Here is a 25,736-nt window from a genome sequence, read left to right on the forward strand (position 1 = left end):
TCAATCCACATTGTAATCCTTTATTTCTTAGTTGTTCCTCCCACAGTATTGAATTGAAATGCATAACAGTTACATTGTAGAAAGCATTAAAACAAAGTACCTCAACTTGCTGATTACTTTTTAAAATCGATTATAAACAAAACAACGACAGAAACAAACAGAAAAATCTGGTCCCTCAAAACGGGAGAATAAATGAAAGTAATCTGTTATTTATCATAAGTTTGGCACAAGGGATTAACATGAACCGAACATCACACAAGCTTGCAGACAACCGTAGAAAAGGTCAGATACAGATCTTACCAGACCAATCATGCGCTTATGAAGAAATTATACCTGGCTTTTTTATTATTCATTCTTTATAATGTTTTTCATTTTTTACAATTGAATCATTAAATTGTCATAGAAAAAAAACCCTAAGTAATATCTATTCATCGACCGGTTTCATTAGTAGAATAAGGGGTGAATTGTATGTTTAATACTATCCGGCACTCAAATGTAATCTACAAACCCCATTGAACTCTGGGATAGGCCCGGTTTTAGGAATCTCCCCTTCACCTGGGCTAAGAGCAGTGCTATTCAGTAAACAAACTACAGTTTGCCAAGAAATAAATACAATTCTCAAAATACAACAGCAAATAACAACAACAACACCAACGAAAAAAATGAAAACAAAAATCATGATTGTCTAAAAATGAAAGACACACGAGCATGGAGTAGCTAACGACTAGCATTCAGGCTATTTAGTGGTATTGTTGGTGGACTAGGATGGATTCAAGGGTTTTGAAAAAGACATATGCCCTTTACAGAACAACAATTAACTTCAGCACTGGCTACTTATCTCAGTAAAAAAAAAAACATTGTGTTTTTCTTCTCTTCCACTAAAAAGACAATCTATTTATATCCTTTCACAGATAGCGCAGGCGGGCAGGATGGAGTGCAGTGGAGAACAGTTGTTAGACACTTGTGTACAGTGCTATGATTGTGCAGACACACGCAGCTATGAAACGCAGATAGGAAACTGGCCTGATTTCAGTTTAACAATTACTTTTTTCCCCCCATTTGTTCTTCAATGACTTCAGTGATACTAAAGCGCTGCTAGTGCTGTCCTTACATGGAGCGGTTTTTCATTTGAACCAAGGCTGCTCACCCCACCTTTCAATTTTTATCATCAAGTACATGTATTTATGAGAAACACCTGTGGATCTCCGGGGGTTAAAGGGAATTCTTGTTCTGGTTCTTCTGCTTTACACACAGTGAAACATTCTAGGCTGAAACCAGCTGTCTTAGAGACACGACCAAACTCACTCTCAGCGTAAAATGTTCTCCTCGCCTTCTATGTGCTGGCCAGTCTAGCAGCGACAAATCAGCACCTCCACCTTCCAAATCTATCAGCTGCCGTTGCTGTGCAAAACACAGAAATTCAGAAGAATAAATACAGCTATTATTACTTTAGAATTATTATTTTCACCACATCCTGGTTGGTGTAAGAAATCAATTTTAAGGTCTCAGTGGGACGTTTTGCTCTCTATCTGCTGGAGGTTTTAGGGGCTGGGTGTGGGTCTGGGTTCTGCTTGGACAGTGACCCTGCTTTTGTGTGTAAGGCAGTCAGATGGGCCGTGGTTCTGCTCAGCAGTCACTCTGTGGACGATCGGGGGCCCCTGCAGATTAGCCCCCGCCATGGACTCCCAGTGCCATAGGTAGATCAGGGTCAGGAGGGGGGAGGTGAGAGGTGTAGGCGCAAATAGGGCATCATCATACATGGCTGAGGGATTGGATGGCACTGGATTCAGCAGCAGCCCGTGCCAGACTGTGCCACATGGTAGCGGGGGTGTGGGTGGCCGGGTGGAGAGAGTCCTTTTCAGCCAGAGACAGCATCATGGCATACGCCTGAGGAAGCAGAAGACGGATTACACTTAACTTTCAGGCTTAACTGTTGACATATATACACGTGGAGGTAAACAGGTGTGCATGCATGTGAAGTGAGACTTTTGTTTTTTTTAACCTGAGACTTAGATTTCCTAAAGAGGGGCTGTTTGACTGCCTCGGTCAGAGAGGGGGAGCCAAATGATCCATCGTCCTCGTCTCCGTCGCTCAGCTCACTCTCCTCCAGCTTGCGCATTTCAGAGAAACGATGAATATGATCCAAGGCTGAGTAGCTGCGCTGCTCCTCCTCGTCCTTATACCTGCAGGTCAAGCACAACATTAAAATGAGCCATTTTCACAGCAAAACATGATGCTGACAGAAAGATGTGTGTTTTAGATGTGTGTCCTTGTATCAAACTTACCTCCTAGGAGAGGTTTTACAGCTGAGGTTCAAGTCGTTTTGCTCACTGAAGTCCATTTCATCTTGCATTATGTCATCACCGAGGTTACCAGGAAGCACCTTTCCTTCCGGTTTCTCAGGGGTGTTGCTATTTTCTTCTCCTTCTTCTTCATCAGCTCCCAGCTCCTCCGCTTCCTCGTCTTCCAGGTCACGTGACCCGTGGCTGGCCATCAGGGGCTTCTCCTCTTCAAACGGACCACCGTTTAACCTGCAGACCAGGAACATGAATTAAATCAATAGACGAAGATATAGCCAAAGAAATGACCAAACAAGTGACAGCAGCCCTGTTAGCTGTACATTTTTGAAAAATGCTCCTCTAATGTTTCAGAAAACATCTTCTTCTGGTGCTTCTTTAATTAGTAACATAAAGAACAATACAAAAGAGTGAACACTGTACATATAGGATTTTGGTTTAGTTTTTGGTTTCTAACATGCTCTTCTAAAAGCCCTTCCCAGCTATATACAAAACAGCGGAACATATGGGACAAAAGGCAAGAAGAGATGGATCTGAGGCAGAACATGGCAGCTGGGATTGAGCAGAGCCGGAATCCCGTTTGTCATCGAGGCTTTGGGGCCCCTTTGGGCACAGCAGCACTGGGCTGATCAGCACAACACTTAAATGGAGTGCTCTGCCTCTCTCCTTGTTTATTTTCCCGACTATCTCGTATTCATCTAATAGGCAAAATATTTAGCTGACAGCCCCATTTGGTGGGAGAGTTATGAGAGTGCTGCCAACCGGCCCATTCCTCCATCCCTGTGGAGGGAGAGAGGGCCAGCTATCCAAACTGCCTGAGTCTTAATCTGTCCCTCTGTCTCAGCGCCACAGGAAACCACCATTTGGTAAATCATCTGGAACCACATTAAGACTGATTCACTAATTACACTCTGGGACATCTTTCGTCAGCTCCCAAAAATGCTGTTTCTTGCACAAAGGGTTCGAGGACTGAAAAGGGGACGGGGAGAAGTAGATGGACAAGGAACAAAACACATCAAGCACAACACCACATAATTATGGAATGTTTATAAGCGAGATACCTGCATTTGAAAGGGGCACATTTGAGCGTGCAGAAAACACAAAAGAGGGAATTCTTGCAGATTACATTTTCGCACATGAAGGATTTGCATCGTTTTGCCTCGTTTATCAGCAGCTGATAATACTGCGCTTTCAACAAAGTCCCCACAGGAGTGGAGAGTTCGGAGCAGGAAAGGTTGGTATTCGTGCCGTGTTCAGCTTTGCAGAGCGCGCTGGAGGAACTAGCTCCAAAAGAGAGAGCGAGAACTCTGTGATTAAGAAAACAGATTCGCTAATTACGCTTTCAAACGTGGTAATTTGCTGGGGATAAAGTATCTATCAGAAGTAGTCAGGAGCGCAGCACTTTGAAAGGAAACACAGGACGACCCTTTGACCCCACCCCCTCTACCCTCTTCCTGTAGGCAGACATGTTGGTTCCAGATGTGTTGGTGTAACTGCAGCACTCCCCCCGCCTCCCTCTGACGCTCTGCTCCCCCCCGGTCCTGCTCTCACAGGCCTTCTTCTGCACAATCACCAGTCAGTCTGCGAGATCTCTATCTGGCTTTTACAATCTGTCCTGTGATCACACCAACATGAGGCGCAAGAAAACAAACTTGGAGACCTGAGCAGACCTCTCAGCTGCTATCTGATCTGATCACAGCTACAAGAATTTATTTGCATAATGCTCAGACAAAGTTGCATGGATATCTTTTCTTACATGTGGCCGAAAGGCAACTGATATAAAGAGCTCCTTCACGTTTCCAAAACCTGCGATTATCTTAAGTGTCGGTACAGATGATTGCTCTCTACTCAAGACTTTGAGACCTGATGCGATTATTGGCGAAGGCTCACTGGGTGGTATGAAAAGTCAAAAGTGGGCTCATCGTCCCTGACCCATGGTACATGTATTCAAGTTCTCTCAGTCCATTTTAAATCCAGTGTTGGCAATAAAGTCACAGTCTGTAGTCATTTAATGTACATTAGTAAATATAGTTTCATGAACAGTCATCTGTATCTAATTTTCTGACACTGGTGGTCGAGAAACAATGATTATTAATGATAAGCATCTTCTTGATTGGCTCGCTAGATAGAGATCTGATCAGGAAAACAGACATGACCACATTTAAACTGCGCTTACCCTTCTTCAGAGGGATCCGGTGATGCCTGGTTCTGGCTCGTGTTGCTGATGAAATTTCTTATTTCATTAAAATAAGAGTCTTCTTTGTCATCCAATATGGCGCTGCCACTGTCCAGTTCAGACTGTGGGGACGACATTGCAGTTCCTGCAGAAAGACAGAATATTCCAGTTTTTATTTGTTGGGAGATTTCACCATGATTCTCTAAAACATTTCTGTACAATGATTGTTTGCTTATTTTAAATATCTCATATCCTGTATCTTCAAATAAAAAATAGATTATCCTCACATTGTACTGCAGTGTGATGCCTGTATCTGCTGGTTAAAGTGATAAAATAAATTCACAGTACGTGAAATCCAGTTTTTCCCTACTGATGTAATCCCATTACATCACAGGAAAAAACCTGGATTGTGCATCTTGTTATGCACATTTCCACTGAATTCTCCATGAAATATTTGGTATCTTTGGAGACCTCAGGACCCTGGCTACAATTGGAAATAAAGTTAAGTGAGATCTGAAAATGTTTGGCTGCACCAAAAGCATTTGTAATGATACACTTACCAAAGTGTCTGCGAGGTTGAAGAGGCCACAATTTTATTACGTTAGAGAAACAGCTGTTCTGCCTGACATTTTTCAGTCTATTATTTCTGTGTTGTGTGTTAGGGAACGCATTGTTTATTGCTTAAAAGCGAAAGCTTGGTCTGATAATTGATTTTGTATTTGATTGATTGCACATCGCGTCTGACTGAGTGGCAGCCTCCTGCTGCTGTCGGCTTGTGGCCAGGTGTCACCGCTCATTTTGCTGATTCAGAGCCAGAGTGATGCAACCTATCAAACCCGTGAGCTGTGAGCTGTGCTGCTGATGAAAGCAACTCATTCAAAAAATATTTTGCATGGTTGCAGAGGTTGATGACAGATTTATATAATTTAATTTCTCAGCCTCTAAGATCATCTCCAATCATGAGTAAATTATGTTTTATATTATTCAGCAGAAGGATTTATGAATCTGACCAACTAGCAAAGCAGCTCTTGTTTTTGCTGATAAAATATGGGGGAAAAAAACGGTGGAGAAAAGCAAATTTTTCTGTTATCTATTAAAGATTCCACAATCTGCAAAACCTGCCCCTCACCTGACAGGTTGCCATTCTCGTGCTTTTTGAGGTGACGGTCCAGGTTGGTTTGCTGACCGAAGCAACGGTCACACAGGTGGCACTTGAAGGGCTTCTCCTTATTGTGGATGTTGCGAATGTGACGCTGCAGGTTGGAGGAGATGCTGAAGGAACGGTCGCAGTATTTACACCTGCAGAAAAAGCGGAGGCTACTTTACTTAAACTATTTTAAATATCAAACAGAAGAAAAACAGCAAAATTCAACAAAAGCTGCAAGTCATAAATACAACTGCAGTGCATAATGAATCAGGAACCTGCGGTTTGTTCTGTGGGAAACATAATGGGATGCATAATGTATGACACACATAAACACACTCATACAGACAGTCCCAGAAGTCCCGCAGTCCCAGACATGATGGAGGAGCTTGTTTAAGGTGAAACAGCTCTGCCTCTTATCTCCAGCCAGCACAATAAAATTGCATTCTTCTCTCACAAAATAAGCACGCAACAGATTTGGTTCTAGCCCTGCAAAATTAGGGGCTCTTGCCAAGTTTCTTCATGCAAAATTATACGAGAAGATTACATCTTTTCTTCTGGTGGAATTAGCTCGCCCGATTGGCTGTCCCTCAGGAACCCCTCGGTTATCTCCACAAAAAATTACAATAAACAGCGGCGATCTTTAATGGCATGCCAGCGTGTAGAGTGCAGGCTATCAGACTGGGGCAGTAGAGGCCTGCATCTGTCTTTCTCTCTCCCCTGTGGTCAACAGGCCTCCACCAAACTTTGGGCCAACATTCCTCTACCTTAGTAACTACAAAGCTGAGCAGTGCTAGCCAGGGTACACTCATTATCCAAATGTAGTAAATGTACAAAATTCACTTTTGCATGTGTGCCGAAAATCTATTGCATTGTTACTTTTGCTTCTACCTCAGAAGCACCTGGAACAAAGTGCTGTGCTGACGTGGTGTGGAGCAGAGCAGGGAGACTTTGACAATGGTTACCAAAGTTCCCCAAACACAAAACAAAATTAGTAAGATTAGTGTTATTACCATAATTCCTAAACAAAAAGAACTTAATCTTATGATGGCAAGAAAGCTTTCCTTGGTGGGGCAAGTAGCCAAATGTTTGCAGATCACTTTGAGTCTGGCCTCATAAGCACAAGAGAAATGACCACAGCTGCCGGGTCTGGACATCTGCCCATGCTCCTCATCACCCCAATTTTTACCAAACTTCCTCCCTTCCTCTCGGCTCTTTTACTCCAAGCCCCCTCCCACCCCTCCTGTCGCCCAGGCAACGGACACCATTTTTCATCAGGCAAATTATTTAGCAGTAGAATAATTATTCCAGGCTTTAATGGCATAAGAAAACATACATAAACTCCGTTCTAAATGTAGACGAGTAATCCCTGGGAAAACATCCACAAGCTGTTAACAAATGAACGACGTCTATATGTCGGCTTCAGAATGCGCTGTGTGAAAGTGTGTTTGCTGCTTTCACTCATATTTGTGAGGAGAGAAAAGCAGTTCTTCATGGAGGAGTTAATGTGCTATTGCACAAATCAAATGTGTCTCTAGAGTTTTGTATCGAGTGAGGAGGACAGATGGAGGGATGCTGGCAGAACGCAAGAGAGGAGGATGATACTCAGGCAGCATATTTCTACAGGACTCTTTATAACAGCCCAGCGACATGAACCAAAAATAAACACCACAACAAACAGACACACACAACTCCAAAAGACAGTATAAAGAGCAATATATACTCTTGTAGAAATAGCCTGACCTATAGGGCTGCTCTCCCGTGTGAGTCCTGAGGTGGCGGGTCAGGTTGGCAGAGCGAGGGAATATTTTTCCACAGTATCTATAAAGGAGTAAAAAGACATTGTGAAGTGATTCACTGTCGCATTCCAAAAAGATCAGGAATAGGAATTCTTACTGTAAGTTGCTTTAGATACCATAAAAAAGCAACCACAAAAACACACACCAGTTTTAGAAAAGATTCACAAGAAAGCAATCAGAGAAAAGAGAGCAATATCTAAACTATTTTCAAAAGAGGAATGGTAAATTATTATTGATATGAGATTAAAAATGAGATAATATGTGCCAAAGGAGTTGCCGTAGTTACCTGCATGTGTAGCGCTCCTTGCCTTTGCGCAGCAGCGTCTCTGGAAGTGCAGAGGGTGGAGCTCTGAAGTCAAACATGGAGGGAACGGAGCGCAGCAGGTCACCAGACTCTGGCTTCAAGGAATTGAATGTTTCCAGCTTCTCTGCCATGTTCTCGATAGCCGTCATCTGAGGAGACAGCAGAGAGGAAGGACAGAGTGAGTTCAAATGTTCAACAGGCAAATCAAACAAATCGATGTTTTTTCAGTTTTGAAAGCAGCATTATTCATCATAATCATGCCGCTCATGAAGCTTTATCATGATTTTTTTTTTTAGGATTTTAAGGCAAAATACAACATTCAGTAGACACCTGGAGCCAGCAGATAGCCATGCTGTTATGCTGCAGGATGTGTTGGAAAGGTTTTTTTTGGTTTCTGATTGCAAGTTGCAATAAAAAGCAAAGAGCAAAATAAATGTAATAGTTCAGGCCATTATACAAATAGGGGTGGATGTTATTCACTTAAAGAAGTACAGAAATCACACATTTTTGCATTTGCTGTGAATTTCTTGGCATTAGGCGCAAATGTCAAATATTTATGTATATGATTCTGATTTACTGTTAAAAGTTTCTTACTGGAGATACGACTAATACTTGCTAAACAGGTTTGTTCATATTTTGTGTGATTGAGGATTCTTGTTTACAGGCATCGTACCAGTTGAAAAGAAGTGAAACAGGTATTGGGCGAATTCTTATTATGACGTTCATCAATGATTCATGCATCACAAGGTCAAATCCCTGGTATATGTGCATGACAGGTCCATTTGACACTGATTCATAACTTTGTTATTAAACAAAAACCAGTATGCTCACATTCACGGTCATTGGTGAACAGGTGTGGAGCTGTGAATGTTAAATGCAGCCAAGTCTCATATATACACATGTAAAGTAAGATAAACACAAACAAACACACAGACACACACATAGCATTAAGCACTGCAGCCAATCTGCTAATGAAGCTGAACATTTACTTTCATCAGATACTCTCAGAGGAGATATGTGTGTGTGTATGGATATGAGAAACCATGAGCTGCATGGTGGTCGTAGTTGATTAACTGCCTTCAATGCGTGTAAAAGGGAAAATATATGTATGTGTGTGAGAGAGAAGAATGTATTTGTAATGCATTTTTATGTGCTGGAGTGCGTGTGTGTCCAAAACGCCTGTGCTTACAGGGCATGTGCATTGTATGCGAGCGTGATTGTACGTGCTTAGTGTGTATCTGTGTGTTGTCAGATACGTGTCCGCGTGTGTGTGTTTGTATGTGTGTGTGTGTGGCAGAGGAGTGATTCATGTCCACTGCTGGGCTGTAAACCATTCTGTGCACAATGCGGGCAGACAGCACATTCGTCAATATGAAAGATGTTGACATTACTGATCAAGGGCCAGACACGGGTAATAATGATATCGCTGTGCTGAGAGGGGCGGGATGGGGGAGGAGCGGGGGAGTGAAGGGAGAACTAGAGGGAGGGGCGGGGGTCTCGGTAGGCCGCAGGGCCTGTCAGCCCATCTCACACACACACACACACACACACACACACACACACACACACACACACACACACACACACACACACACACACACACACACACACACACACACACACACACACACACACACACACACACACACACACAGACAGAGGAGTTTCTTTCCTTTTTTTTTAAAGGGGCCACACAAATTTGCATTATTTTGCGTGTATTGAATTTTCAGCCTGTTTCTTATTCTTATTTCAATAAGGCGACAAATCAATGGTGATTCGGGTCCTCCACCAGAGCCCTGCTCCGACTCTGACATTCCATCTCCTGCTTTCACCCTCTGTCACTCTCAGGCTTCACGCCAAGATTGAGCAGATGGAGGGAAAAGAAACAGAGGAGAAGAATTGGAGAAGAAGCACGATGAAGGACGAGATGATAGGGGAGAAAATAAGGAAGAGTGAGGAAAGAAGAAAGAAAAATATAAGAAGGAAAAGCATGCAAACAAGAAAGAAAGAAAGAAAGCCTGAACAGAGTCCGGAGAGAGAAGCACTGATGGATGGTGGTGGAGTCTGGTGTTGGGATCGGCTGATTAGGAGTGACGGCCGAGTGTAAAGTTCCTGCCGCAGCCGTCGACGTTCCCACTGAGGGAGGATGTGGAGTGTCAGGTCTGTTTGATTATGAATATGCCGTTGCTACACGCCATGAATCAAAGGCGAGTGAGGGACAGAGGTGGAGAGAAAGTAAGGAAGTGAGAAAAAGAAGGAGGGGAACGCATTGAAAGATAGGCGAGGGGTTGCGAAGATGACTGAGGTGAAACGCTTCTCATATTTCTTTTCAATATGCACTGTGTATTTCATTGGGTTTCTTTTCAGACACTGGAGTGAACGCTCAGTTTGTCTGCCGTGCTCAATGAGAAGCCATAACTCTTGGGAACACTGGGGCCCCTAAAGCTGTCAGCAGTATCGAACCTGTTCGATAAGACATTTTTAGAGCTGAAAACTACTCCATCTTGGCTCCATCTACTGGGGAATTCTGTTCCCACCTTAACCTACTCATTCTGCTGTTCAGGGTTTCTCCTGCATAGTTCTTGTTATAAAACTATGCACGATGAAACAAACAATTGTCTTTCGTTTTTTGAAGCATATCAGCTTTGTGCATGATTTAAATAAATATTTAATTTTTTTTAGGTAGTTCAAACCTGCTTTTATAATCCACTGTTGCATGTGAGAACAAAATAAGCCTTATAAATCTTTCATTATCTGGTCTCACACTTTGTTGCCTAAGTGTTCCAAAACAATTGAAAGTGACTTGGCAGTTTTTCTAAACCAGTTAAATGCTTTGTTTGCGATCACGCGGTAAATGATTCACACATCCAGTCCAATAGATTAGACCAGTAACCCTCAGTCTGCCACAGATTACACTTCAAAAACCTTCAGCTATTGAACTGTTTTTATGGATGGTGAGTCAGGTTCATTAGGCCACTGTTTGACAGTGCTGTGTGTGAAATGTTCGAATTAAAGGACGTGAGGATAAACGGCTCCACGTTTTGATCTAAAGTGATTTTTCAATGGTTTTATAGCCCTCCTACTCCTTTGTGTTAGAAACACTCCAAACCCACCCACACACATGTACATTCAGACACACACACACCTCCCGAAACCCCCTTGTCCTTCCCCGTGGGCAGTGTGTGTGCATCTGTAAACTTGCTTGTTGCTGTAGCGCCGCTCTGGGACCAGCAGTTGATTGGCTATCTTCAGATGTCAGTGATGCTGTTAGGGCCTTAATTAGCGAGATGCATTCTCAATTGTTGATCTTTATCGGGAACCAGATGTTTGGAGGGAGGAACTAACCTCCCACTCCCCCCGCCAGTGTCCCAAAGAGACTGTTACCCTTTCGCTGATGTAAAGCAGCTCCCCCCAAACGCCACCCACCACCCCACCTTCCACTCATCTCTCCCCCCGTGCCCATTTGCAAAAGCTCTGCTTCATTCTCCAAATAAGCAAACGTATATTCTGAGCTGCTGCACGGACAGGGTGTAGCTCAGCTGGAAATCCCCACCTAAACTCTTTCATGTGAAACAGAGAAGGGATAAGTGAAGATGTAAAGATAGGATGAAATAAAAGGCTCAGATGCTCATAATGTAATATGAGGTACAATATAATCATTGATATGGAATTTCTTTATCTTAATATACAGGGTAGTAAGTAGTAAGTGCTTCTATGACCAGTCTCATCAGTGCGTGATGGTGCCAGGTTAAAGCCATGCGAATGCTGGGTGATGTCAGTTATAAACTGTTATGCAGCCCATGCATTAATTATGGGATGAAGTCTGTTTGGTAGAGGTACAGACACATGGCAGTACTGTAGGTTAAAGAGGAACTTACCCAAGTTCTCTGATCTGGCAAACGAAACTGAAGGGCGGAAGAGAAGGAAAAGAAAAAGCAGTCAGAACCAGGAAGTGGTGCATGAATCAACAGCTTTTGATTGGACACATATGGGGGTGCAGAGGGGAATGATAGGTCTTGGTGCAATTAACTCTGAATGAGCAATGAGCTGCCTATCTGCAGAGTTATGGTACTGGAATTATAAGAGGCTCTAATAGTTCCCAAACACTTCCTGGTGTTCAATAAGCTCATTATAGAAGGCTACAAATACAATTCCAGTATGTAATCTAAGCCAGTATTGCCTAGCAGTAAAATTTCCTGCCAGGAAATAAAAAGCTGAATCACTAAAGGTTGAAAAGAAGTTCCAGTCCCCTCAGCTTTGCAGCCTCTTTTTTGATATATTGCTCAAGAGTGAGTCAGGTGACTGAAAACAAACCCCCTCAAAAGTATACAGAAGGGGCCCTGGCCTGGTGTGGCTTAGACCTACCCTGGTCTGGTATTTGTGGGAATGATTTGTGTGTCCAGACATCATAAAGTCATAAAGATGGCCTAAGCACTCTGTTAGTGTTTCTACTGATAGGACACCTCATTAGGGCGTGTGGGACGGCCATGTGGCTGCTGCAGGCAGGGCCCATGCAGCAGTCTGGACAGGGGACATAAATCAGACAAATGAAACAGCCTGTAAAAACCAGACCTGAAACGGCCCGAAAAGAGGGAAAAAAATCATATGCCTGAGAAAGTGGTGTTTTCACTTTCCGACGGACCGTTCTCACCCGCGGGGGAAGATTGAACAAATGAACGTCAATGCAACATGTCATCGACACACATACACATAGACTCGCGTGCATGCACGCACACACACACAGACATTATGTGGAACCTCACCCTGGAAATACTGGCACAGAAAACCCAGGGGCAGAAATCATTGCTTTAAGAGCATATCATTTTTTATATTGTAATCAAAGACACATTATGGGAAGACGTGTCACAATGTGCCCTTTCTTTCTGCCACATCTGTTTCAGATAGCCAACAATGGGCTTAACAGGCAGTAGCTTGGGTAAGACTGGAGCCGCATGCTAATCCTCATTAATCCAGTTTGGTCAGCCTGGCACAACCACTGTGAATAACTGAGCTGCCTATAGAACGAGTCATGATATACACTGACTGGTTAAATGTCAGGCTGCTGTCACATCTGTATACGGCCATCATGAATTCACAGTGATAGGATGCAACTAGAAATTGTGCTTGTCCTGTCAAATTAAGGCCTTACCTAAGAACAATCCACTGGAGAGGAAATATGTGCAGATGCACTTCTGACAATGCACAATTTAGTCATTCTTGCAAACAATGTACATGCCACCTTCTTATGTTCCCTTTAAATATCCCAGGTTCCCACAAACACCACAATCAGAACCTACCTGTGGATGGAAGAGGAAGCCTGGGGTTGGTCGCATGTACTTGTCTTTCAGAGTCTCAAACGGATCGCTCATTCTCCTCTTCTCAACCCTGCTAATAGTAGATTTCTATTAGCTCTTAATGCACGCACAGCAGAAAATACTGGTAGACCTATATTCAGTCACTACATGACAGTATCATACATCATACATGCAAAGTTCAACACACACATGGTTCTTAGTACAGTTTAAGTATATGAGACTGTTCACACATTATTTAAAACTACAGTAGTAACTTCAATTAAAGGTAAATGAGGTACTGGGAATAACAATACCTATAGATGGGGTCCATGAAGAAAGGTGTGGGCCTGGCATGCTGTAAGGAGGTGTCCGCTTTTGGGATCTCCATCACCCCCTTCTCATCTTCATAATTCAGGTTCTTCTTGGTGTCCTCCTCTCTCGCACTACGTCTACGGCCCCTGGATCCCAGACTCAGGTCTAGCGGCTGATCCTGACCAATAGCATGTGAGACCTCTGGTTTAGAGGGAGAAAATGGGGCCAACTTTTCTTCCTTTCGCTTGGTCGTGAGGTCAAATGGTGACTCAGACGAAGATTTGCCTTGGGCTTTCTTGCCGTCATCTGCTGGCGACTGTGGTTCACCCTTCAGGCCTGCAGGTCTGAGGTCCCTGTCTGGGAAGGGGTAAACAGGAGGAGAGAAAGCTGGGAAGAAAGGCAGTGGAAACATAGAAGGGTAGGGCAGAGACCCAACCTTCTTGTCCTGCAGGCCAGCTAGCCCTGTGGAGCCAAAGTACTTCTCAGCAATGGAGGCAATGGCCTTAATAGAGTCATTCACAGCCCCCGTTACAGCTGTGTGCTCGTCCAGTGAGGATGGAATGAGGGAAGGGCCTGGAAAGTCTTTTGCAGCACCGCTGCCCATCAGGCTGGGGCTTTGGGAGCCTCCTTCAGTGGCCTTCCTCTTGGGACCTTTGCCATTTTCTCGAGCTGCCCCCCTCTCCCTCTCACTGTCCATGTCGCTCTCAAGCTCGGAGCCTGATGTGCTCTCCAGATCACTGCCGCTGGGCGTGCTGACATCATCCAGGTCGCTGCTCTCAGACTGGTCACTTTGCTTGTTCTGCTGCTTGGTGGAGGATGAGGAGCCCTGGATGTGGAGCTCTGATCCTGGTATCTGATTTCCTGGCGAACCGCCGTCTTTACGGAGAGCTTTGAGGAGCTCTCGAGACTCCTGAGCACCAGGGCTTGGAGGCAGCAGTGGACTCTTACTCAGCTCTGCACCAGGCCCAGCCACAGGTGTGTGGGCTGGTTGTCTAACAGGAGAGGTGGTGGCAGGGATGAGCGGTGGCCGGTGATAGAGTCCAGAGGGGAACAGGCCAGGGAAGCTGAAAGGAAATGCTGGGGCAGCAGGGAATGTAAGTCCACTATGGTGGCGGCTTGCCCCAAAATAATCAGCCAGTCCAGCACTGCTGTGACCCATCGTAAGAGCTGATTTGTCCAAGCCAGGGGCGCCAGGGAGTGGCATTCCCTGAGCAAACAAACCCCCTGCTGTGAAATGGTTCTTTCCTTCACAGAAACGCCGGTGCTTGTTGAGGGAAGAGGTGGTGCTGAACATTTGCCCACAGTCTTTACACTTGATCTGTGTGCGGCAGTCAGCATGCATGCGTTTGTGGCGGCAAAGGTTAGAGAACTGGGTGTAGGACTTGTGGCAGACCTCACCTGCAGGGACATGGAGACAGATATGAAACATATCAGTATCCAACACACACTAATCTACCCGTACACACACAAAAATGACATCACATGATATGACATCTCTGGTTAGTCACTAAAGCTAAGGCAGGGGAAATACAGTATGAGTGATATGCTTGTGTTCCCATCAATACACTGACAATAGCTTTCCAGCAAAATAAAAAAGAAGAGGTGTGTCCAGATCCTGGCATTGTAAAGGAATCTGTTTGGTTGACGGTGTGAGTCACTTGCTGCCACTCATCACCTGCACATCAAACCAGATTCCCAGGCATCTCCAGCCCCATTGTCCTCCCAGGGACGCTCCCAGGGAGTCCATAAACAATCACACACAGACACACACATGGACATGCAGGCACATTCAGAAAATATTCACACAGCACAAAGAAATTGAATCACACACACACACACACGCACACAATCATGCAGACATGAAGATACACACACACGCATTCTCAGCCGCGTGCAGTACAATGGCTCTATTTTAAGTTTGTGAAGGAAGCGGAGTTGAATGAATCCTATCCTGCAGTCCGGTTCCCAGGGACAGGTCTCACGTCCTCTACTGCCCCTCTTCCCCCTTCCCCCCCATGCCTCTCCAGTCACCCCCTCGCAGCCCTCCCTCACCTTGCCCCCATAGCTAAGGCCCTGTCGTCCTGCCCTAAGTGACCTTCCCACAGTCAACCCCTGATGCTTGTCTGTCACTCTGTCTGACCCGGGGAGACGTACAGTGACAGCACTCGACCCCGAAACAAAACCTCAGCGTCTGATGTTATCTATCGTTATTATTAGTCTGTCAACTTTATCTGCTACAAATGGCTGATTTTGAAAGGGGAGTAGTAGTAGTATTGTTTTCCTGTGCTCTTGTCTCGTTTCTTTTTTACTCTTGTAGGAGTCAAAAATGCAGTTGATGTAATCATAGAGATATCCTTCTTTGTTTCCCACTCTCAGATTGGCACCACTACAACTTACGTTTCAATAAGACTTTGACTGTATAATACAAGAAAACAGTCAGAAGCATCTCTGGATGATTGATTTCACTCACATTGTTATTAGATCTTCAAAATGAGGATAAGGAAGTGGTTAGGCTTGCACTGTGATTACACTTCTGCATACTTTGGATGCCTTCCAGGCACAAGGTGCACAAGAGGCAATTCAAATAGATGGAGAGGAAGAGCAGGAAAAAGTATTTTGGAAACAGATTTGAATAAACAGCCCAGAGGAACTCCAAATGAGAAACCTCGAGCCAAAAGTGAATGTCATCGGGTAATTTTAATGAATAGAAATTAAATTGAACTGTATTTGTGGTTTGGCTTTGGTAGACACAATCAGGGCAGGACAGTAGTACAGAACATTTTGCAAACATCTGGAAAAAGAAACGAGTCTAATCCTAAGATTTTACAGGTGATGTTTCCTCTCTATAAATTGTGCATGTGTCTTGCAGCATGTTTCAGTTGTTTAAAATTAATCTAATCGAGTTTATGTTTCAGACACTGACAGTGAGGTAGGTAGTATATCAACTTGAAAACTAAAGTCAGAAATTCTGTCAAACAAAAACTCTAGCTGCCTCTTTTGCTCTGTCTTTGTGTGTCTTTTTACAAGCGGAGCCACATGGCCTCAGCAAACTACAAGAAAAAGCCCTTCACCATAAATCATGTAGTTGTGACATTTATAGACTAACAACACACATGTATTACACACTGAGCGTGAGATCTGATGCATTACACGCGTGTGTTCGTCAGCTCTTAATAAACTGAAACAAAATATTATAAACACATTCCTGAGAGGAGAGCGGCGGATAAGTAATAGTGAGTTAAGTGTAGGAATTAATAACTCAGCAGGTCTGAGTGCTTTCCTTTCACAGAGAAGCTCATACGCACACATCCTCGACACAGTGCCTGCACCAACATACAAACAGAATCATGTGTGCATTTCGTGCAGTACAGCAGTACTGTCCAAAACACATACATGTCCTTCAAGAGCACTTACACAAACATACACATAAGACACACACATGATCTCTCCTGAGCAGATGTCATGTTTGAAGCTGCTGTCTTTTTTTTTTTTTAACACAGCCATTAGTTGTTTTTAAACCTGCATATTTTCTGCTAATTACAGCAAATGAACTCCTATTCAGAGGTAGTGTGGGGAAGAAAGCTGTACATGTGGTTGCTATTTGTGAGGAATGGTGCATGTGGTGGAGGCAGAGAGGAGAGAGTGGTGAATCTGAGGTCTTCAGTGGAGATGCAATCTCTCCTCCTCATGTATATATACGTGTGTGTGTGTGTGTGTGTGTGTGTGTGTGTGTGTGTGTTTGCTTGAGAAGGAGAAGTACGGTGTGTATTTGGTGTGCAGACAGGTCTGTGTGAGCTCACATGTGTGAAATGGGGAAAGAGAGAAAGGTCAGAGGGTGAAGGTCAGAATGCTTTAGGGAAAGGAGATCAGATCTCTTGTGTGAGGTAGTGAAAGTGCGAAAGGTCAAAATGTGTCTTGCAGGAATTAGCGTTTTACTGAGAAGCAGGGACAGAAAAAGTGTGTGTGCAAGAGAGAAAAGGCAAAAGAAAAGTCTGTTGGCTGTAGCATCAACAGTAGATCAGGCTGGCGCACTGTGACAGGCAACAGTGAGGTTAGACCAACTGGGATTGAATGAAATTGCATGCTAGTTTAAATGTTGTTATTACCACATCAGCAGTGTGTGAGAGTGCTGATGCAGAAAAAACTGCATGACTCTTGTCTTAAAAGAAATTGTTTTGCTACACAGCCACTATATAATCTCATGTGAAAATCCTGTAGAACATAAAAAGCTCAATTCTCAAGAAGTGTATTTTTTGCAAAAACATCAGTTTTTCTATTAAAGGCAAGTCAAAGCATGTTATTATTATTATTATTATTATTATTATTATAATGTACTGAAGAGACTTACATAGGTAGGGTCTTAGTGACTTACACATGAAGGGCTTGACACTGCTGTGGATGTGCTTATGCTGCTTGAGGCCCGAAGACGTTGCGAACGTCTTGCCACAGTCAGAGCAGGCATGGGCACGAGCCCCAACGTGCTGAGAGCGAATGTGCCTCTGTAGGTTACTGGGGTCTGTGAACACCTGCTGGGGGAAGGAACCACACAGACACACGGGGGAGTTACTATCTGCTTCTAAAAAATATGCAATTTTTGAAAAAGCACACAAAAATGCTAATTTGTTAAGTAGCCCCCTTCAAAAGTCATCACTTTACCTTTGAGCAGTTTTCACATTCGTAGTGCTTGCCACTGTCGTGCGACATCTGATGTCGGATTAGGTTTGATTTCCAGTTGAAGGCCTTGGGACACTGGTCACATTTGTATTCCCGCTCCTCAGAGTGAGACAGTGTGTGGGCCTCCAGGCTGCAGGACATACAGAAAATAAAGCAACAATGAGGATTTATCACTTCATGGTAAGATTTGTTTGTGTCATACAGCTGTTAGTCTGCACTATTTCTCTGCATGCATCAATTAAAAACTTAGATTTATGCAGAAAAAAAAAAAATCCCCCAATACAGATTACGTGATTGAATTTGTCTGCCGTCCTCTTACCTCTGGACATCGGGGAAGACCTGATCACACTCCTTACAATCATGTAGTCCATGGGACATGTGGAGGGGTCGCAAGTCTTGAGGTTCTTGGGCCTTCAGGTCATTATCTCCTCCTAGATACACGAGAAAGGCTGTAAGCAATTTATACACCAAGGAAATTGTTTGATTTACCCTCCAAAAAAATCCAAAAATGTTGTAGGGGGTGTGCTGATATTGTATTGGTTGGGGCACATATCACAAGGTCACAGCATGCCTGGTTCAGATCCTGCTTTCAGGACCCTTGCTGTATATCATGCTTCTCTCTCCCTCCCCTCCTTTTCCGTCTGTCTCTGCACTGTATGCTGTCAAATAAAGGTCAAAATGTCCACGTCTTGAGGAATGTTTGCAGTCTTTAAGAGCTGCCTGTTACATTACTTAAATCATATTTGCATTGCTGCAGGCTCTGGTCAGTTACTGATTCCTCTCTAACAGAAATCACACTGCACGTCTTGTTGCACATAATGCATACATAATATTGCTTATTATATTAACGGGGGCGTAGTAGTGGTCAATCTGGCTCTGTGGCCTCAGGTACAGACAATGATCCACTGCCAGTCTGGATTGTAACTTCTTTTTTTTTTTTTTTTTTAAATCCCATTATTTTATTTTTTGCTCTCTCTTTGCATAAAATAAAACACAACGTAAGTCTGTTTGTAGACTCATCTTTCCACAGTGCATTACTGTATGATCTTATTTTCAGTGACTCCTCTGGGAAACAAAGCCCTCACATGATTAGTGTCAAGTTCTCCCGGTTCAGCTACACATCCTTCTCGTCACTCCTCACTACCCATAGTTTACAATGGCATAAAAAAAGCACATCTATTTAAAAATTTAAGTCTGACCTGGGTTCAGGAAGGAGGTGGGGGGCATCCCACATGGCTGCTTCTGGTGGTCCAGCAGCTGGTTGCGGGACTCAAAGTGCTGGTCACAATCCTCACAGCGGTACTGCCTCTCCTCTGCATGGTGGAAGGGAGGAAAATTATCATGCTGTGCATTTAAGTGAGGTGTACATGTTGACATATCTTAACAATGGACAGAGGTGTGTGTGTGTGTGTGTGTGTGTGTGTCTGGTGCAGACCATGAATATCAGGAGCCATCGTGTCACATGAATACTCCTCAGCCTTCATGAAAAGTAGCAGCTCCTGACCGGGAAAGATCTCTCTGGTGACTTTGTAGAAGATCTGCAACACACACAATAAATTAAAGGATTTAAAATGTGATTTTAGATCAAAGTTTATCACACAGATACAGATCAACACAGAGAATTTGGCTGTTTTGAATTAGTCCAGTTATGCAGTAGTTAGCTCTCCAAAGACACGCATGACCGGCTTAGTTTTAATTCTCCAGCCCAAGTCAGCTGGGAGAGGCTCCAGCGCCGTACAACCCTCAATAGGATAAAGCTGGTATAGCTGATGCAATTTTTGGTGTCCTGTAAGGATATTGCAACTGTTTGTTTTTAATCTGTATTTTCGTCTTACTTTTTCCTTAAACTGCATTACAATGTGTGCCAGGTTACCAAATTTTGAAACCAGCAGAGGTCACTTAGGGTAGCTCTTGGAAATGCACAAACATACACACACACACACATGCAAATCGGCACAGCATCGCACATGATTTTCATACCACTGCCATATATACAGGGAGGAGCCATATACATGAAAATACACACAGTCATTAACTTGTAATTAATCATCATTTAAGACATCCATCTTCCTGAATGCAAAATGAAAACACAAACAATCATATTGCAGAATAAATATACCGTCACCTAAAGAAGGCACTCGGAGAAAAGCTTGGAGTGGGCAGGAGGTGGTAAACGAATATCTGGAGAGCGTTCTCACTTTTTCAACAGCAAGCAAAACAAGCAAGTGGTTAAAAAAAGCAATGTGGTAATTTAGTATCTCAATGATTAAAGAAACTTATAATATTGACTTCAGTTTAAAAGCATGACCCACTTCTAGGTGTTCAACTCCATCTAAATTCACTTGCTTTTATTGCATTTCTACAAGCAATACAGGCAGATAATGAAAAGGTTCCCCTGCTAAGTATCATCATCATATTAAAGACTCAGCTGAGAGACCCTGGGACTGTGGTGCTTCCCATGGACACACAATAGTCTTTCTCTGTGAAACAATCGGACGTGGGGTTATTTCTGGCATGCTTTGGAGGTTTAACATATTACCTTCCTTTGCAGCGTCAACATGACAATGATTATAGAGGAATTATTAGAAATGCAACTGGGGGTCGAGGGGGTTGCTTCTGGGAAGGCCTGGGTCACAGACACTTCGCTTATGAATGGAATTCTTCCACCTTTGTAGAGCCACTACGGCTCCACAGACGGTTATGATAAATATCTTGGCCCCATTTAGGATCATGAGGTATTCTGTCGACTATTCTATAATTGTTTGTTTCATTGTTTTACTTCTGGCAAATGATGTAATGACTAAATATGACACGATTGAGTCACTGGAATAAAGGGAGCTTAGGACTAATGAAGAGTGACTGGTGCACAGTATCTGATGTAGTTTTGTGGTAGCATAAAAGCATGATTTAAATTCAGGCATTAGAAAATGTAAGCCGCCTATAAAATCAGTGATGGCAATGGCACTGCAAGTCTGACTCCCATTACAGGCCTAAACCAGTCATTACACTTATCTAGACCAGGAGAGACATATTACACATTAACCACTAAACTTAATCCACCAGTTTCTTTTGAGCATTTGAGCAATATTTTCAATTGCCTTCATTTAAACAGGAAAGTCTGTTGAAAAAAAGTTGGCCAACTGTTTTACTCATTTGTCAAAGAGAAATACAGTCCTGGTCAGCAGCAACACTGCTGTATGCAACCCCATTGTTTTTAAAAAATAATTAAGGGAACTGAACTGTGAGGGACAAGGGCTTTAATCCGTGACATACTCTACTTTAACCTCTTTGTATGCTATAAACACACACGCAGGAACATGGATTGCCCTCATAGAGCGGACATGCCCGTACAGACAAACACAAACAGGCTCTCACAGGCCGTCACCTCTGCAAGGCCACAAAAATATTGTGACTTAGAAACAATCAGACAGCAGTTTAAACAGACATGTGAGTCTGCAGGGATTCCGCTCTGAGAGACTGATACTGATGCTCTTTGGAAAGCTACCAGGGTGCCGACTAAGGCCTCGGAACATAAAAATTAATGGACACAGTCAAACCCACTTTGTTCATGAAAACAAGAGGTAAAATGCTATATAATTAAGAAACAAACAGCGAGAGGAAAATGCAGTTCGGCTTTCAAAACATCCAACTTATTTAAGTGCAACACACTCTTCTGGCTTTGAGTCTTATCTTTCAGGAATCAATCTGTATTCTTTCCACACAAAAAGATGCGTTTTGAGGTTACGTACAAGCAGGGTGGTTACGAACATGAGGGAAATTCCCCCAACTGCTCCACCTCTTCCCTGAGGGTCGCCACAGATAAACAGTGAAAACACACACACACAAACAAACAAACAGGGAGCGACTCATTCCAAAGACACAGTGTTTGTCACAGACAGACTAACAAGTACCTCAACACAGCAGTCTAACAGCAGCTTACAATAACGCTGTAGATAACACAGCCGGGGTGTCTGAGTTCACACTGTGAAATCCTGCAGCCTCAGTATCAAAGCTACCTCTTATTCACAATTCAGAAGAGATTATTGGAGAAAACATTCCATAAACATGAGCTTTTTAGAGGCATTTCATTAAAATTTTACTGTAGGATATGTGAATTCATTATGTTCTATCTGAGCATGATTATTTTCACCCGTGTATGTTAGTTTATCAGGTCACCACTTATCTTTCTCCCTCTCATTCACTCTCTGTCAAAGGTTACAACCACAGGAGGATCAGAGGCTATAATCTGACAACTTTGTTACCTTGACACCATTAGTCATTAGCAGAGTAAACAGTCACATTTTCCCCGGTCACACCCTGTTGGCCGACTCCTCGCTCACACAGAGCTCATTCAACAGGTATGCCATTCACTTGTGCTGTCCGGCCACAATGAACTCTCAGTCTCCACGCTGGTCTTGGTGCAACAACCTAAAATCGCACGCTACCTTAATATCTAAATGTTATGAAATAGAAGGATGCCCCGAGTCCACAATCTAATCTATCTCTGAAAGCAACAACAACAGATCTAAGAATCCAGTTCAAAAACTCCCCACAATGTTTATTTTTAAGCAAAAAGATTGCAAACTATCATTAAATTTAAGAAAAATGACCGCTGCATTGTTTACTTGTGCTCGCTCAGCAGTTGTGTAACAGCAACAGTAGATGTCCACGTTTTGCGACCTCCCTGTAGCTTCCAGGGTCATGCAACATGTACAGTATGTTTGGCAGTCACCATCCTTTGGCTCCCAAACAAAACCATTTCGTGACTTAGATAGCAATAAAGAGTATGAGCGCACAATGTGCAGCTGCTTCCAGCAAATTGGATGAACATGTAAGGAAGCCAGCATGGCTCTGTTCATGTTAGACTGAGCCAGCTGTGAGAGAGCAGCCTTAGAAGAAGAAGAACAACAACAAACTTTCTGGTGTCTCATTAATCATCAATGTAAGGTAAAAACTTTGCAAATTAAAGAGATTTTTAAATTGTTTTAATTTCCTAAAATTTTGAAAACTAGCATGAAATCTTGAGGAAAATGGAGGTGGAATAAAAATATGTAAATGTTTAATGTTGGAATTACGTTGTTTTCAAGTTTATACATGTGCAAGCTCAAATTTTTTGTCTGATTTGTTTTGACAACAAATTGCTGTTCATTCATCACAGTGGAATAAGCTTCAGGCTGTTATCTCAGAGAGTTACAATCACTTCATGACTTCAGCCTCCAGTGTCTCTACACGGTGAATGACCGTCAGTGTTTTGCTAATATGCCCCTGAGCCACTTCATCCCACTCAATACTGAGTGAGAATCAATAGAGCGAACGAGATTAACGCTCATATCCCTCTGCACTGTCTTATGAAAGGCTCTTCAGGGCCTCGTGGATGATGTTAATTACACTTTTAATCAATTTTCCCTTCAATTGAATCCTTAGAGTGAGGAGCTCAGTGGAGGGGTTTTAAGCACTAATTGCCCTAATTATCTTAACGACAAAACATGCTGATCACGGATGGATCTGTGCAAGGAGCGCCCAGACTGTGTTGTTCAGTGCATTAGCAAACAAATGAGGATATCAGGAGAGCTTGAGCACTGTGGCCTGGATGGTCAAAGGCTAAATTTGAACTCAAACACCAGGCTGCCAGTCACAGTTAAAGATATAATAATTACCAATTAACTTTAGTATGATTATTTGCCTTTGAATACTTTTAAAAAACTACCTATATGAGTTTGATTTTTAAAATGAAATAAAAACAACCACGGATACCATTTGGTTCTCTTCACAGAGCTGCTTTTATTGTGTAAAGGTCCTAATTTAAACCTGTGACTTGTAGCACGTTGAAGTAATTACTAATTTTGGTGTGACTCACAAAACTGCGACACCTGCCATCTCTTTCCTCTCCAGTCTTTCCTGTTGCTTTCCCCTCAGCAGTGTCAAATATATAAAGCAATAAAACAGAAAGGTCATAAAAAATGAAAGCTGTCCTTGTTACATTTTCTTAAAATACTGAATGCTAGTATCACATAAACACAAACTGAATCTATGACTTAAGTCCTGCTAAATTTAAACAGCAGGACATGCAGTGACATCTGGGCCACTGAAGTCACTAAATATCTGTTTCTTTTCCATTTTGGAATGGAAGAATCTCTGTTGTTAAATGCCAGATATGTGACAAATAAAAAAAAATAAAGCTAGAAATAAAGCCATTCTCATGTCCTCCATCATTATTATTTGTTTACATGACAGGTTTGTTTGTTCTCTGTAGATGCATTCACAACACAGACAGCAAATGTAGTAGAACAGATGAGAAAGAAAGAGGAAAAGGAGAGGTAGGATCCTAAACAGTTCTTCCAGTAAGAAAAAAAACAGGCCTTTTCTCTCTCTTGTTGCTCACTCATTCATTCCTCTCTCACTCCCTCGTTCTCCTGTGATTGCTCATAAACTTTTATGATAAACAGAACTGGGTCAGAAATGAGAGGATGGAGGCCAGTTTAACTATCACACACTGGCAGGGCTAAATTGGTGCTTGAAAAGAACCAGGACCGAAAAACGACCAACACACCTAGAAATTGCTGTCATTGTATGACATTGTCTTAAAATAAATCACAAAACAAATCATGTCTGTTCAAGGCATGGCATGAGCAGATTTATTTAAATTTGTTTCTGAGGGGAAGATTTAGCAGGAGGAGAAATATGTGGGCCCTGGGTAACTCAGTCAGGCAGTTCTATGGAAATGTGGTGATGGTACGCGTTCTGTGGCAAATGTGTAATATGCGGTTTGAGGCTGGGTTTAGACTCAGCACTTCTCCGTGGCAGTAAAAACCTGTTGGAATCAGGTACTGTGCACTTTAACGCTTCCAGCTCCGAATGAGGAGCGTGGGGAGTCATCTGAACCGCAATGAACGATTTGCGGTCCTGTAGAGTGTGTGCGTACACACAAACTAAAGTTCATGCATGCATACATGCAGAAACAACGGGCACTTGCAGGTGTGTGCACACACTTCAGGGACACAATGAAACACTTGACACACTCACAAGTCAATGCACATAAACGTCTGTGCACACAGACACAAAAAGCCTTCATAAGCAGAAGCACACATAGACAGACAGTACCCAAATCTGAGAGCGGCTTTACAAGACCACCCCATTTAGTCCATTCATTTTAAACACACAGACAGGCATTGTGAGACGCTACAGTGTGTTTTCAAAAACACCAGTGTTGGCCGGAAGGCTTAAAGACAGCACATTGTGCCGTGTTGTGACAGTGTGTAATACTTAACAATCACCTCATCATAGCCATGTCCGTGACCTGTCGGAGCCTTACACAGGCAGCCAAGCAGAACCACAGTGTTGACAGCGAGTCACACCTCGCATAGAGGGCAGCTCAGGAAAGCTCTCTCTGCTTGTTTGTCTCTCTGTGTCTTTTATAAGAGAGCGGGTAAGTACTTTTGGAAGGCTTCTCTTCTTTCTTCCCTCATTTTTTTTATGTAAAGTGCCTCAGCTATCCACTTTTGCTTTCTTGTTTACTGAAACCACAAGAGGAATGTAAGAGAACATACATGTGTGAAGGAAGAGCAGGAGATTTGTTTCTGGGAAGTTGCTTACTAAAACATTTCTAAAAGCAAACTAAATGCAACTTTAAAATTACAGTTTTTACAGAGTATGTTACTGAAAAGTAATTTTTGCTGAACTTTCAACGGGTGACACTCAACCAGTAATCCAAAAGGACCACCAGTGAGAAGTGATGA

The 25,736-nt window shown here is 43.0% G+C and overlaps 1 protein-coding gene across 14 annotated transcripts in view; it reads right to left on the reverse strand.

Annotated features, from left to right (window-relative positions):
* The window catches only part of mecom (MDS1 and EVI1 complex locus), a 130,663-nt gene continuing 104,927 nt past the window's right edge, over window positions 1–25,736 (reverse strand). For 3 of the 14 annotated variants that reach the window (XM_023276950.3, XM_023276967.3, XM_023276966.3), the window contains 15 exons: window positions 19,436–19,538; window positions 19,200–19,313; window positions 18,320–18,431; window positions 17,983–18,130; window positions 17,675–17,855; window positions 13,329–14,724; window positions 13,018–13,108; window positions 11,599–11,625; window positions 7,703–7,869; window positions 7,361–7,438; window positions 5,603–5,772; window positions 4,474–4,618; window positions 2,286–2,531; window positions 2,003–2,183; window positions 1–1,887 (listed from right to left, as the gene is read on the reverse strand). In XM_023276950.3, coding sequence (XP_023132718.2) covers window positions 1,753–1,887; window positions 2,003–2,183; window positions 2,286–2,531; window positions 4,474–4,618; window positions 5,603–5,772; window positions 7,361–7,438; window positions 7,703–7,869; window positions 11,599–11,625; window positions 13,018–13,108; window positions 13,329–14,724; window positions 17,675–17,855; window positions 17,983–18,130; window positions 18,320–18,431; window positions 19,200–19,313; window positions 19,436–19,538 — 3,294 coding nt within the window. In that variant the 3' untranslated portion in view covers window positions 1–1,752. The remainder of the gene's footprint in view (window positions 1,888–2,002; window positions 2,184–2,285; window positions 2,532–4,473; window positions 4,619–5,602; window positions 5,773–7,360; window positions 7,439–7,702; window positions 7,870–11,598; window positions 11,626–13,017; window positions 13,109–13,328; window positions 14,725–17,674; window positions 17,856–17,982; window positions 18,131–18,319; window positions 18,432–19,199; window positions 19,314–19,435; window positions 19,539–25,736) is intronic. The other 11 variants (XM_023276952.3, XM_023276951.3, XM_023276959.3 and 8 more) reach the window with 11 other exon arrangements.

Source organism: Amphiprion ocellaris, chromosome 7, assembly GCF_022539595.1.
Source record: "Amphiprion ocellaris isolate individual 3 ecotype Okinawa chromosome 7, ASM2253959v1, whole genome shotgun sequence".
Taxonomy (NCBI): domain Eukaryota; kingdom Metazoa; phylum Chordata; class Actinopteri; family Pomacentridae; genus Amphiprion; species Amphiprion ocellaris.